At 53.7% G+C, this 14,261-nt stretch overlaps 1 protein-coding gene across 6 annotated transcripts in view; it reads left to right on the top strand.

The window, feature by feature from the left end:
* The window catches only part of PIK3R6 (phosphoinositide-3-kinase regulatory subunit 6), a 56,138-nt gene that overhangs the window by 28,317 nt on the left and 13,560 nt on the right, over positions 1-14,261 (top strand). For 5 of the 6 annotated variants that reach the window (XR_005359486.1, XM_038536852.1, XM_038536850.1 and 2 more), the window contains 7 exons: positions 4,521-4,686; positions 5,631-5,717; positions 6,617-7,040; positions 7,413-7,491; positions 8,198-8,320; positions 12,059-12,169; positions 14,069-14,156. Coding sequence is in view for 5 of the 6 variants with exons in the window: in XM_038536852.1 (XP_038392780.1) it covers positions 4,521-4,686; positions 5,631-5,717; positions 6,617-7,040; positions 7,413-7,491; positions 8,198-8,320; positions 12,059-12,169; positions 14,069-14,156 (1,078 nt within the window). In the remaining variant the exon portion in view is untranslated. The remainder of the gene's footprint in view (positions 1-4,520; positions 4,687-5,630; positions 5,718-6,616; positions 7,041-7,412; positions 7,492-8,197; positions 8,321-12,058; positions 12,170-14,068; positions 14,157-14,261) is intronic. The other variant, XM_038536851.1, reaches the window with a different exon arrangement.

Here is a 14,261-nt window from a genome sequence, read left to right as displayed (position 1 = left end):
GTCCCAGGAAGGGGGGTGTCAGTCCTCCATGCAGCCCTGTTTCAGACCTTGCTTTGCCCATGCATCTGATGTGGCCCTGTTCCTCTTGTTGCTCTCCATCTGGAACCTTCCATCCATACTCTGAGCCCAGCACCTTGGATCCTTCCTTTGACGGTGCTTTGTATACGCTGGGTCCTTCCTTAAGCCATGAGGACTGTTTTCCGTCATTCCTCTGCTCTCCGAGAGCCCTTCCTGCCTTCAGGATCCCCTTCCTTTGTGGTTGCCCGCAGCACGGGACCACGTCATGGAGGAATGCGCCCCCAGTCATACCCAAGCGCCGTGTTGGTTTCTGCCCACACACCTCTGGCCCCAATGAGGAGGTTTCAGCCCTTGCTCCCCTCGATTGGCCATGGGTCTCAGTCGGGGAGGGGATGAGCTTTCCCAACCAGCTGACCCAACAGCTGGGTGACTGGTGATTGTTTTTGGCTCACCAAACAGGCCATGGTGAAGGTGTCCTTTTGATACAACTGAGTCAAACATGTAAGAAGGCTGGTTTTGGTGTGGGAGTGTTTTGCTTTTTTTTCTTGATGTGGGCAGCAGCTGATCCCAAGCGTCATGCCAGCCCCAAGTTTGAAACATCTGGGGTGCAGGGCTTGGCTTAGAAATGAGGCTGAGCTGGGTTTGAGGGTGTCAGGAGTGGGGAGGATCGAGAGGTGCCAGGTCAGGAGCGGACTGGGGTTCAGGGTTGGAATCCACAGGTCTGTTACGTAGGCGATTTTGCAATACAGAAAAAATCCTGAAAGTAAAAGCTATGGGTTAAAAAAAAAAAAAAGCTATGGGTTTTTAGGCATAGTCAAAATGTTTTGCCCTCCCAGCACCACCCCCCCAACCCTTTATCCAGAGCCTGCTGCTCTAAGTGTCTAGTTTTGTGTGTAGCAAATTGGGCGAAGGCGATGGAGAGGAACAAGGAGAGACTATAGGGAATGCGTCGGGGGATATTCAGTTAGAGACCTGTGGATGCTTGGCGTTAGGATGTCCTTGGCGCCCAGGCACTGCTCCTCTGCAGCTGGTGCTAGGGCTGCCTGGGTCTCTCCAGCACCTGTCCACCCCCTCCCACCCGCCCTAGAGCTCCAGCACCCTTATCTGGAGTTCTGCCCCTAGAGGCAGCTTTACTGATGCTGTTTCCAGCCATATCTGCCTGCCTGGGGACCTGTGGAGCCTGGGCGAGGCAGCGCGGCCAGTCACAGGCTGGTGGCCTATCTGTCCCCCAGCTAACATCCCATCTGCTGAGGCCTGCTCTGAGGCCCAGGTGGGGAGCAGGACCAGCTAGCTAATGAGGTCTCCAGGCTGGGAGATTGGCTTGGGACAGCCCAGCTCCCTGACCCCTCTGCGCTGTGTTCTGGGTGCTAGAGATGCGGTGTCTCCAGGCAGGGTTATCCTGGGTGGGGGGTATGGGGAGAGCAGGAGTTCAAGAACCAGGGGAGGCATTGTTGTAAAGGCTCAGGAAGCCAGAGATCTCTGGAGGGATGTGGGGATGAGGCGAGGCAGGGGGTCTGGAGAAACAGCCTGATAGCCTGGATTTCACTGGGTGGGCGGTGGGACTGCAGACCAGCCCCAGCTCTCAGGGTCACCTTTTCCCATGTTCTTCAGTCTCCTGAGCGCCAGACAGAGTTCGCCCGCAGCTGGTTCTGCAGGAAACGCTGGAGTTGAGCCAGTCTTTCAGGGTAATCTCAAGTGAGGGTGACAGACTGGGCCTTTTTTTTTTTTTTTTTAAGATTTTATTTTGTTTATTCATGAGAGATGCAGAGAGAGGCAGAGACACAGGCAGAGGGAGAAGCAGGCTCCCTGCGGGGAGCCTGATGCGGTACTCGATCCCAGGACCCCGGGATCATGCCCTGAGCCAAAGGCAGATGCTCAACTGCTGAACCACCCAGGTGCCCCCCTCAAATCTTTAAAAATAAAGATTTCTGGGCCAGGACTTTATACTTCCACATCTTCTAGCTATGGGAAGTGGGGTGTCGGGTGTCCACAGGGATGGGGCCGGAACATGGAGGTGGCTTTCTTCGGCTGAGACCAATTTTGAGATTTTTTTTTTTTTTAAATTCATGGAGACACAGGGAGAGAGAGAGGCAGAGACACAGGCAGAGGGAGAAGCAAGCTCCATGCAGGGAGCCTGACGTGGGACTCGATGCCAGGTCTCCAGGATCACGCCCTGGGCTGAAGGCGGCGCTAAACCGCTGAACCACCCAGGCTGCCCTGAGGCCAATTTTGGAGAGGGGACTCAGGGGACCTCTGGCGGCTGCCAACACTCCCAGCAGCGGGGCTCAGGAGTGCCTCAGGCCCGAAGACAGGGATCTGCGTGGTCACCATGGCATTTATCACACCACCTCACCCAGGGTCAAAGCCAAAGTCGTTACAATGGCCTACAAGACCCTCAAGATCTGTCCCACCACCTCATTTCCCCTTTGATTCCATCTGTTTTCATCATCTATACTCTCCCATTCCTGTGCTCTGCTCCAGCTACACAGGTCTCCTTATTGTTCCTCAAACACACCAGATGTGCTTACACCCCAGGGCCTTTGCACTTGCGGTTCCCTATGCTTGGGATGTCCTCTCAGATAACATAGCTCTCTCTTTCACTTCCGTTAGGACTTTACTCAAGAGTCACCTGTTGCGGAGACTTCTCTGATCACGCTATCTAAAATTTCAGCCCCTCTCTCCAATTTCACATTCTTCTTCTCTGCACATTTTCCCCTTTAGCTGTTATTTATCACACTATGAAGTTTACTTATCTTTATTATCACAGAGAAAGAAAGAGGTACACTGTAATACAAACTCCCTGAGGACAGGCATTTTTATCTGAATCCCAGCACCTAGAACAATACCTGGCTCACAACAGGTGCTCAGTAAATATTTAATTGATATATTTATAAATTAAGCAACAAGATGACATGGATCCTATGGCCCCTTCCAACTCTGACTCTGTATCCCTCTAATTGCATTATTTGTTCATTCCGCAAATATTTATTGGAGCCCTAGCTACTCAGAATAATCTGCTCTCTCTCACTCAGGAAGTTAGGAACCTGCTTGGCAGACCCCTAGCATAGAACAGAGGTGAGAACAGGCCCTGCTGTGCCTGCCCATGTTCTTGTTAGAGCCCCTCATCGTTGTCTTTTTTTTTTTTTTTTTTAAGATTTATTTGAGAGAGAGAGAGAGTGGAGGAGCATAAGGAGAGATAGGAGGACTCTATGCTGAACATGGAGCCTACCATGGCCTGATACCACAACCCCCCAGACCACATCCCAAGCCCAAATCGAGAGCCAGAGGCTCAACCGACTGAGCACCTCCAGCCGTCCTGGAGACCTGCATCTTCTAAACTATGAGATGGGATTTGGTGGTGGTGGTGGGTGGGGGTGAGGGAAGATGGCCAGGGAACATAATCTAGGGCACTGGTTCTTAGAGTGTCAGCACTCTACCGCAGGAGGCAGCCAGGGCATGGAATGCACAGACTTACAAAACCTCTTTCTATTAATTTCCATTAAGGAGAAAGGCTCAGCTTGGTGCTTTACCTCCAACTTCCTTTTTAAAAAAAAAAGATTTTATTTATTCATGAGAGATACAGACAGAGACACAGGCAGAGGGAGAAGCAGACTCCATGCAGGGTGCCTGATGGGGGACTCGATCCCAGGACCCCCGGATCATGACGTGAGCCGAAGGCAGATGCTTAACCACTGAGCCACTCAGGTGCCCCCCACCAACTTCTTTAACACTGACTTCCCTTAAAAGAAGGAAGCAGGCATACCTGGATGGCTTGGTTAAGCCTCCTACCCTGGGTTGAGGCTCAGGTTGTGATCTCAGGGTCGTGAAATTGAGCCCCATAATGCAAGTCTGCTTGAGACTTTCCCTGCCCCACACCCTGGCACGCATGCACTCGCTCTCTCTAAAGCAAATAAATAAATCTTAAGAGAGAGAGAAAGCTTCAAGTTCTAAAGCCTTGGTAGACCACAGTACCTGGCTAAAACTTAAGAATAGTATTTTGTAATCGTTATTGTCACCTTTGTAACTGTCGGTGTAGCATGCATGACCCTAGCCTTTTTATATAAAGTAGCAACATAAATTGTCCCTCTGAAATAGTTTAGAACCAAAAAAAAAAAAAAAAAAAGTGCTGATTGAAAGAAAACGGCAAGTGAATACTCGTATAGGTGGTATGTCAAGGTAGCATACGAATGATAGAAGTTTAGGAAATCCTCAGCAACTCTTTCTTGAGCATCAGGTATGTGCCCAGAGGTGTTTTGGGTGCAGCTGTAAGCATACGAAGCCCTGCCTTCCTGGAGTTTGCATCCGGGGGCCGGGGGGGGGGGGGACGGGGGTGTCCAAGGATGGCGATCCCTGCCCCCTCTGGGGGTTCCGACATTGCAGGTGGCCATGGTGTGAGGGACAGAGGGGACCCGCAGGTGCAGGCAGCATGGGGGAATGTCGGGGCTGGGCTGGGTGGGTAGTGCTGGGCCCGGGACCCAGGCTCTGGCGCCGCTCCCCGGCAGGCCAGCCCTCGCGGCGCCCTGGAGCGCTATTTCCACGCTGTGGTGGCAGCGGTGGAGCAGATGGCCAGCGACCCCAGCCCGAGCCGCGAGGGACACCAGGAGAGGCTGGAGGAGATCTACTGCTCGCTGCTGGGGCCGGCGGCCGCCGCCAGGGGACGCTACTGCGGTAAGCGGGCGGGGGCCTGCAGGGGGCGCCAGAGAGCAGCGCTGCACCTGCCGCTGAGGCGGCGGGGGGACGACCTGGGGCGCCCCAACCCCGGGAACTTGGAAGGTCCTGGGCTCAGAAGGTGGGTGGTTTGGTCACTAGGACAGCTAACACCTGCTAACGCTGCTGATGTCCTCCACCCCAGCTGCTGTTCTGGGCACTTGATAGATATAGGGATATATCAAGGATTATAAATAGGAATTATATATAATTCATATATATATATATATATAAAGATTTTAGTTATTTATTCATGAGAGACACACAGAGAGACACAGGCAGAGGGAGAAGCAGGCTCCCTGCGGGGAACCCGACGCAGGACCTGATCCCAGGACCCTGGGGTCACGCCCTGAGCCAAGGGCAGATGCTCAACCGCTGAGCCCCCTAGGTGCCCCTGATGTATATTTAAATATGACCTCAATCATCAAAGTGAACTTCTGAGATAGAAATTATCTCCCGTTTTACAGATAAGAAGCCTGAGTTAGAAAGATGCTGAAAAGTCGGGCCCAACCTCACCCAGCTCCTAGGAGGCAGAGGGGGGAACGAGTGCCAGGCTGCGCCGTAGAAACACAGTGGCAGGAAAGGCGCCCTGGCTGCGCTTCGGGCTCGGGGTTAGCAGGAAGGGGCGAGCCCTAGAGGAAAGGTCCCAAAAGACCCTGAGCCGGTTTCAGGACATGAAGGGTCCTCATGGCAGAGCTAGGAAGTTTGCAGGAAATGGGGAAGCTGAACAGCGTCGGGCTCAGAGGGGACAGGTGTGCTGTTGGCTCCCTGGATGAGCTGATGCGGCGGAGAGGAAGCTGGGGCTGGACCGTAGGGGAGAGAGGGTCTCGGCACCCCCTCTGGGCCCTACAGGAGTGGGAGCAGGGAGGCCAGAGGAGAATCCCACAGCTCTCTGCTTCCTTCAGGTGACCCCCTGCAGGACCCACAGCCAAGCATCCCTCTGCCCAGCCCCCACATCACCTTCCACCTGTGGACCGATGAGGAGCAGCTCTGTAAGTGCCATGCCTCGCCCCTGCCCGTGGGGAGCTGGCTGGGAATAGAGGTGTGTGTGTCTGTATGTCTGTGCGTGTGTGTGTGCGTTCATCTGTATGCCCCTGACTCCCTGAGCTGTTTTGCACATCTGGAAGGATCCGTTGTCTCTCTATCAGAATAGCTCAGTGCATTAGCCACCAACTAATGCGGGCTGTGTCCAGGACGTGCCACATGCTCATGTTGATGCCAACAGACAATCAATGTCCCCAAGAAGGAGGCTGTCACCAAAAAAGTTACAGTTCCAGCAACTGGAGGGGGTCTTCCAGGGAGACCTGCCTGCCTGGCACTTCCGTCCACACCACTGTCCCATCTGGCTGTCCCCAACTCTTCTCAAGGCAGATGTGGGGGCGGGGGAGGTGCAGATTATGGTGCCAAGTGCTGAGCTAGTGAACTGGGTTCACGTCCTGAAACTTTCTTTCAGGTCCTGGGCCATCCTAGACTGACTCAGTTTTCTCATGGGAAATCAAACAAAAGTAGATTAGAAAAGTCTGGAAGTCTTTCCTGGCACATGTAGGGTCTGCTCTCTGTGTCCCAGGGAAAGCCACAGACAGTGGGAAGAAGGGAAGAAGCTAATGAGGACTCCAGGGTCGGAGAAGCAAGAGGTACTGAGTGAAGCTGACTTTTCTGCTACAGGACTTCTCAGAGCCTTTGATCTGCTCACTAGGGGAACCCAGCAAGAGGTGGCAGGAATAGTCAGGGTTCTCCATCTTTGTAGTCCCCAGAATCTTTGTTCCTTGGTGGGGCATCTTGTGGGGCTTCTAGTCGGCTGAACGGGGTTTGGGTGAGGCGGAACACACAGGCCCAGCCAGCCTCTCCTAACCTCTATGCCCTGACGGTCCCCTCATTCTCTGTGTCCCAGGGAAGGAACTGGTCCTCTTCCTGCGCCCGAGATCCCAAGTGCGCCTGAGCGCCGACCTGGAGGCCTTGGACCTGCAGGGCCTGTGGCCAGACCGGGAGCTGGCCCGGGCGTCCATGCTGTCCACCGACAGCGGCATCGAGCGGGACCTCCCTTCGGGGGCCGACGAGCCCCCGGGACCGGACAGCCCCGAGACGGAGCGCGCCGGGCTGCAGCGCAAGGGGGGCATCAGGAAGCGGGTGTGGCCCCCGGACGTGGCGATGCCTGCGTGCTGGGCCGGGCCGCAGGGGCTGCACCGCAGGACGGGGGTGCCCGGCGGGGTCGGGGAGCTGGTGCCCGGCGTCTCCCGGCTTCACACGGCCAGGGTGCTGGTGCTGGGGGACGACAGGATGCTGGGGCGCCTGGCACAGGCCTACCACTGCCTCAGGTAGGGCCCCGGGGCGGCGGCGGGGGTGGGGGCGGGGGGCAGAGGGTGGGCAGCTTGGGTGGGGTGCTGGCCGGGGCACAGGGGAGCCCCAGGCATCACCGGCTGGGGTAGACGCAGTGCATCCCCGCCGCGGACCCCCGTGCTCGCCGGCTCCGCGCACTCGTGTCCCGTGAGCCCCGCAACCCTCGCCACCGCCCCCCAGGACAGGCGCTGCTGCGCCCGTTCTGTAGATGAGCAGACAGGCTCGGAGGGGTTGATTACCCCGTGCCGCGGCCAGAGGTGATCGGTAATCAGAGCCAGGATGAGGAACCGCGGGAGGCCGCAACACCTGCCCGCCCCCCCACGCTCTGCCCCCCCCCCCCCCTTTGCCAGGAAACGAGAGACTCAGAAGTTCTGCCTCACCCCCAGACTCAGCCTGCAGCTGTACTACATCCCCGTACTGGCGCCTGAGGTGGCTGGGCAGGGGCGCGCGGGGAGGGGGGAGGGGGGAGGGGGCTGCCCGCAGCAGGGGCGCGGGGAGGGGCTGCGCTGGGCCCCCGCTGGCCCCCCATCCTGGGCTCCCAGGGATAGGATCAACCCTCTTTAGGATACGGGGCTGGGGGATGCCTTCTAGAAGCCCCCAGAACCCTCCAGAACCCCCGGACGGGGGCCCTGGAGGCCCAACATCCCCCCATGGGGCTAGCCTGCCCGTTGCTGGATTTTCTTTTGCCTTTCTAAGGGACGTCATTGCAAGCTTCTTCTCAAACAGAGGCTCGCGCACACGCAGAGCACACTTCCCGGGGTCCCCTAAAAAGAAACCTCAGGCAGTGGGAGCCCGTTTATGGATGAGGGCAGGGCGGACACGCTCAGCCTTGCAGCTCTGCATTTCTGTTGTCGGGCAGTCTGCTTGCTTTTTGGGCAGCGTTAAAAGCAAAGCAGTCCTTGTCGCTCAACTTGCAAGGCTGATGATGGTCACTCTTCAGTGTCCCGGGCAAGTGGCCCTCAGCCGAAGGTATCCCAGCTTCCCCGAAGGTGTAAACCTAATCCTCTCCACGTGGCAGAGGAACTGAGGTCCCAAGGGGTTCAGTGATGGGGCTGTTTGCCCCAGGGACCCTCTGGCCAGGAAGAAGGTGCCAGAGACCAAGCCTGATGGGTCTGCCCCATCCCCTCGTCCCCAGAAGCCAGCGTCGTGCAGACATTCGGAGCTCAGGGAGCTGGCCACGTTCCTGGGCCGCGCAGACCCGTGGTACGAGAGCACTGTCAACACACTGTGCCCGGCCATCCACAAGCTGGCAGAGATGGTAGGGGGAGAGGCTGCGGGGTGAGGAGGGAGGCAGGTGGGAGGAGGCCGTTTTCAGATCCCACCCTTGACTCTCAATCTCAGGAGTCTGCCCCAGGGGTCCCCCCAGGGTGGGATGGGACTGGAAGGGAACACAGGAGAGGAGCCCTAAACGGTTAGGGTGGAAATGCCCTCGGAGCTCCTAGCAAGCACCTGCTGTGGGTGGGACACTGGGGAAAAGATGAACTGAGGCCTTCTTCCATCAGCCTGGAGGCCAATTTTGGGCCAATTTTGTGTCAATTTTGTTTCTTCTTTTCTGAGCTTCCCGGGATGGTTTCTCTGTATGACTGCGTGCTCCCACATGCCAGACGATGTTGCGAGCACTGGCGCTCTGCAGCCCTGCCAAGCCGACACTCCTGTTGGCAGGTGCTACTGTGGCCACGTCCCCGTTGTGACAGGTCGAGCCCCTGGGACACAAAGAAATTAGGTGACTTTGTCCTAATTTGGCAAAAGGAGAGGTGGAGTCCCACTCGGAACCAGACAGCTTGAGGCCAGAGCAGGTCCTCTTGACCACAAACCATGCCCTCACCTCCAACCCTCCTGGGCGGTAGGGACGATGCTCCCATCCTTTACTGACTTGAAAAAGCCTTCATCTAGTAAGAGAATCTTTTATTATTATTATTATTTCGAGTAAATTCTACTCCCAATGTGGGGCTCAAACTCCCCACCCTGAGATTGAGTCAGCCAGGCAGGCACCCCTGATATTAAGAGACTCTTCACCATTTTGGGTGTTGGAGACATTTTTTTTCACCACTTTGTTACTCATTTGTCAATTTCGTCAGTAGTGGGTTTGGTTTTTTTGACTTACGGAAGTTTGATAATTTTATGTAGTTATACAAGGAACTTTTATCCTTTGTGATACCTTCCTGCTCAGGAAGGTCTTCTCAATGCTAATTAAATTATATCCTAGATATATGCTGATCACCTCCTGTACCTTCTAATGTCTCCGTTTTTACATTTAAATAACCTGCCTGTGAGATCAATTTCAGGGTTTAGTGGGAAGCATGCAAATTTCTTTTTTTTCCCCAAATGTTTAGCCAGTTGTCATAAAGCTATTTATTGCCTAAGCCATCTTGCCCCGTCAGTCTGAAATGCCACTTTTATCGTCTACTAAATTTTTACAGATGCCTGAGTTTATTTCAGGATGCTTATGCTTTCTCGTTGATCCATTCATTTCCGGCCCCATTAGCACTTTTGCATTTTAATAGTTGGCAGGGTAAGCGTACACCCCGTTACTTGGCTTCTTGAAAATGTTTCAGACTATGTTTGTGTTTGTTTCCAGATAAATATTAGAAATTTTGTCAAGTTTTTTTTTTTAATTTAATCTCTCTCCTTGGGATTTTGATTGAAATTTGGAGGAGAGTCAGCCTTTTTTTTTTTTTTTTTTAGATTCTATTTATTTTATTCATGAGAGAGAGAGAGAGAGGCAGAGACACAGGCAGAGGGATAAGCAGGCTCCATACAGGGAGCCCAATGTGTGACTCAATCCCAGGACCCCAGGGTCATGACCTAAACTGAAGCCAGAGGTTCAACCACCAAGCCACCCAGATGTCCTGAGAGCCAGCCTCTTTTAGCGTGTTAAGCTGCCCTCTCTGGGAGCACAGTGTTTATTTTCATGTAGGGAAGTCTTCTTATGTATCTCTCAGGATAGCTGTGCACTGCCATCATGGTGCTTTTACCCATTTCTGGCTAAATTTCCTCCTTATGTTTCATAGTTTTTTTCTTGCTATTGTGAATGGTGTCTCTCTCCCCTTATATCTGGGCAGCAGGTCCTCCTCTATAAAAGGAACATCTTGGGGCACCTGGGTGGCTCGGTTGATTGAGCATCTCCCTTTGGCTCAGATTATGAGTCCTGAGATCGAATTCTGTATCAGACTCCCTGCTCAGCAGGGTATCCGCTTCTCCCTCTCCCTCTGCCTGCCACTCTGCCTACTTGCGCTTGCTCACTCGCACTCTTTCTCTCAAATAAATAAAAATCTTTTTTTTTTAAAAAAGGGGGGATCCTCTTGATTTTAGGTACCTTATTTCTAACTTGACACTCTACTGTGATCTTCATGTTGTTTTATCACCTGATGGATTGGGGTGCTTTCTTGAAACTTCTAATAGACGTGGGGGGGGGAGGCCTGTTTTCCAAATGATTGCTTACCCAGAAAATGTATTTGTGTGTAGACACAGAAGACTGTTTAGCTGGGTATTAAAATACTTTTTCTCGGGATCCCTGGGTGGTGCAGTGGTATGGCGCCTGCCTTTGGCCCGGGGCACGATCCTGGAGACCCGGGATCGAATCCCACGTTGGGCTCCCAGTGCATGGAGCCTGCTTCTCCCTCTGCCTGTGTCTCTGCCTCTCTCTCTCTCTCTCTCTCTCTCTCTCTCTCTCTCTGTGTGTGTGTGACTATCATAAAAAATTTTTTTTTTAATTAAAAAAAATAAAATACTTTTTCTCAAAACATAGAGGCTATTAGAGGAAGAATGTCTGGTGCAGGTCTCAGTTGTGCTCTTTTGTCCCTACTTTTCTCCGTGGTCTCCCTCCCCTTATCATTAACAATTTATACAGCCCCTACACTAACTCTGAAAGTGGTTTCCACATGAAGAGACTGGAAACACTGTGAGCAAGGACAGTATTGTTGGAGTTCCTTCCTTCCTCAGGGTGCCCTTTCTGAAGGGAACTATATGTCAATAGACCAGACAGGAGGGTCAGAGGAGATGTTATAAGATCAGGTAGAAGTTGGATGAGATAAACTCTAGTGCTTCCCAACTCTGGTAAATATGTAAACATTCTAGTTCTTTTTTTTTTTTTTTTTTAAGATTTTATTTGGGACACCTGGGTGGCTCAGTGATTAAGAGTCTGCCTTTGGCTCAGGGCATGATACTGGAGTCCCGGGATCGAGTTCCACATCGGGCTTCCCACATGGAACCTGCGTCTCCTTCTGTCTATGTCTCTGCCTCTCTCTGTGTGTCTCTCATGAATAAATAAAATCTTTTTAAAAAAAAATAAAATAAAAATAAATTTAAAAAAAGATCTTCAAGAGGGAGAAGATGGCTCCCTATGGGGAGCCCAATGGGGGACTTGACTCCAGGACCCTGGGATCATGCCCTGAGCCAAAGGCAGATGCTCAACCACTGAGCCACCCAGGTGCCCCACATTCTATTTAAGAGGAAAAAAAAACCTGGTTTTGCTTTATAATCATATATGGTTCTGCTTTATAATCATAGGAGGAAAGCCTGTAAGACATGGCACTAGTGCTTTCCTAATAACTCTTAAATGTTAATCTGTTGATATATCCAAATACCCCCACAAGAACTGAAGGAGGCAACAGACCACCTCACTTCTCATGTCCAAGGTCACTTGGCCAGTGAGTGGCTGGAACCCAGCCCAGACTCTGTGATCATGGGCTATATCTCAAGCGTCTTGTCTACCCCAAGTACCCTACTCAGTGTGTGCCACCTAGAGCCACTCCATGTGTCTTTCTGCAAGTGGAATGAATTGGAGGCCCTGGGGAACGGGGACTCTGGACAGGTGTATCTGGATCAGGAGGGGAAATCGGGTAGAAGGAAAGGCCTGGAGTGTGTTGAGGGACCAGCTGGGTTAGTGCCTCATAGAGGGTACATGGAAGTATTGTGGTTGGTGTTACCATAAAATTAGCACCTCCCACAGTAGCATAGAGGCTGGTGGCTGAAGACACTCTCTGCCCCCTCACAGCCCCCTTCCCTGGACACATCCCGGAAGGTGGACCCCTTCATCCTGGATGTCATCACCTACTATGTTCGCATGGGCACCCAACCCATCTATTTCCAGATCTACACAGTCAAGGTAAGTGTCCCCCCAACCCGGGACTCCATGGATAGTGTACCAGCCTGATGGACCCCAGGACCCCACCCCATAAACACCCTGGCTCAGGGGAAATGCAGCTTACCAGGGTACAAATGGCCAATTCGCCAGACTTGGCTGTTAACTCCATCTTCCCAGTCTCCGGATGAATTGGAGAATTATCAGCTTCAATGACCTCCAGTGCAAGCAGAAGCAGATCTTCCCGTGGAGGGATGCGTTAGGCCTTGACCCCGTGGGGGGCTGGGGACAGGCAGCTGTGAATGTTATCACCAGGAATCCCTTTCCCTCGGAAATCCTAAATGCTCACTTTCTAGTCTCTGATCACAAACTCTCATCCCTGCAAGACCTTCTCCCCTTCTCCCCCAGGACCTACCTCCTTAGGGAGATGGGCAGATTCTCAGGTCCACCTGCCCCTGTCCATACTGCTCCATCCCAACCCTGGCTTCCTGGTCCCTCCATCTCCCTTCCCAGCAAAACCCAAGCCCAAAGGGCATTGCAGTGTGCCTCACCTCTCGCTCAGCTCAGGCTCCTGAGCACCACCTGGGAAAGCAATCTGGACACAGGCGTCTCCGTGGTGTTTGGCCTCAGCTGGGCCCATGAACGCCGACTTCCCGGCAGACTCCCTCTTCCCCTGCAGCTATGGCTGTCACCTCCTTCCCTGCTTTTCTCACGCCCTTCACTTTCAGTGACTGACTTTGCCACCTGTTCCTCTGGGGAGAACGGAAACCATGAGATGTCCTCAAACCCACTGTCCACACCTATCAGTGCATGCACAGCATCACTAGCAGATGCGGGGCGCCTCCAGCTCGGGCAAAACCTCATCATCGTGCCCTTCCCCTCAGCCAGCTCCTCTCCTTGGCCCTCCCCGTTGTTCTGTCCCTGTCACCAAAAATGCACAGAACAACCTCTGGAGCCTGCGAGGTTTCCGTTCATTTCCCTGCTAAGCACGTTGCCTAAGTGACAGGGCCTGGAAGGGAGAGCCTGAGCATGAGGCGTTTCTCAGACTTTGTCTCCATCTTTTTTTTTTTTTTTCTTTAAAACTATTTATTCTTGAGAGACACAGGGAGAGAGGCAGTCTCCCTGTGGGGAGCCTAATACGGGACTCATCCCAGGACAGGTCACGCCCTGAGCCGAAGGCAGATGCTCAACCCCCGAGCCACCCAGGTGTCCCCTCTGCTATTCTTAATTCAGAGTGATCCTTGTGCATCTGCTGGGAGGTCGGGAGCGAGTGGGAGGGAGGGGGATGTGGCCTGCACAGCGTTCCTGTTTTTCCGATGTCTGTGACTGGGGCATGGTCTGCGGCCCCGGGCAGCCACTTTTCTTCTGTGATCCCTGTTCTCAAAGACCTGTGGCCCCTTCTCCCCATGGTGCCCACATCTGTCCACACCTGTGCTGTGCTGCAGGGCTGTGCTGGAGGGCTCCCTTCAGAGGCCTGTCCTGTGCCCCGCCCCAGATTTCTGGGCAAACCCTCCCCCAGAGCAGCCCAGCTCCCCCTGGCCCTCCCTCCCAGCTGGCCTGGCTGTGCAAGTCAGGACAGTGCTCCCACCTCTGACCTTGCCCGGCTTGCCCTCACCCTCTGTGAATGGTGTGTCCCCCTTCTGCCCTCCCCATCAAACCATAGTGGTTACAGGCAGTTTGGGCTTCAAAACCAGCTTCTTCCCCGATTTATAAACCTGTCACATTGCTGGGGACACGTGGATAGCAGGTCCAGGAATCACTGTATGCGGCTTGGGATGTAGTGCTAGCAGGATGGGACAGGATGGGGGCACCCCGGGTCCTGCATCTGGACACTATTCAACCATTGACTCCCTGGGGCTCTGGGGGATGAGGGCGAGTGGCCCGAGGCAGAGCTGGCCTCCTCCATGACCTCCTCTCCTCCAGATCTTCAGGGACCTGAGCCAAGACCCCGCAGAGGATATCTTCCTCACTGAGCTGAATGTGAAGATCCAGGACTCCAAACTCCCCAAAGGTGAGCATCTGTTTCTCCTGTCCCAGAGCTTGCTGACTCATCTTCCCCGCCAGGCCCTGTTTTCCAGGGTCCTAACGGGGGACCTTGGCTCCTCCATTCCAGTCC

Source organism: Canis lupus, chromosome 5 (assembly GCF_011100685.1).
Source record: "Canis lupus familiaris isolate Mischka breed German Shepherd chromosome 5, alternate assembly UU_Cfam_GSD_1.0, whole genome shotgun sequence".
In the NCBI taxonomy this organism is placed as follows: domain Eukaryota; kingdom Metazoa; phylum Chordata; class Mammalia; order Carnivora; family Canidae; genus Canis; species Canis lupus.
The sequence above is the reverse complement of the archived record's forward strand: the minus strand, read 5'-3'. Positions and strand labels throughout refer to the sequence as shown.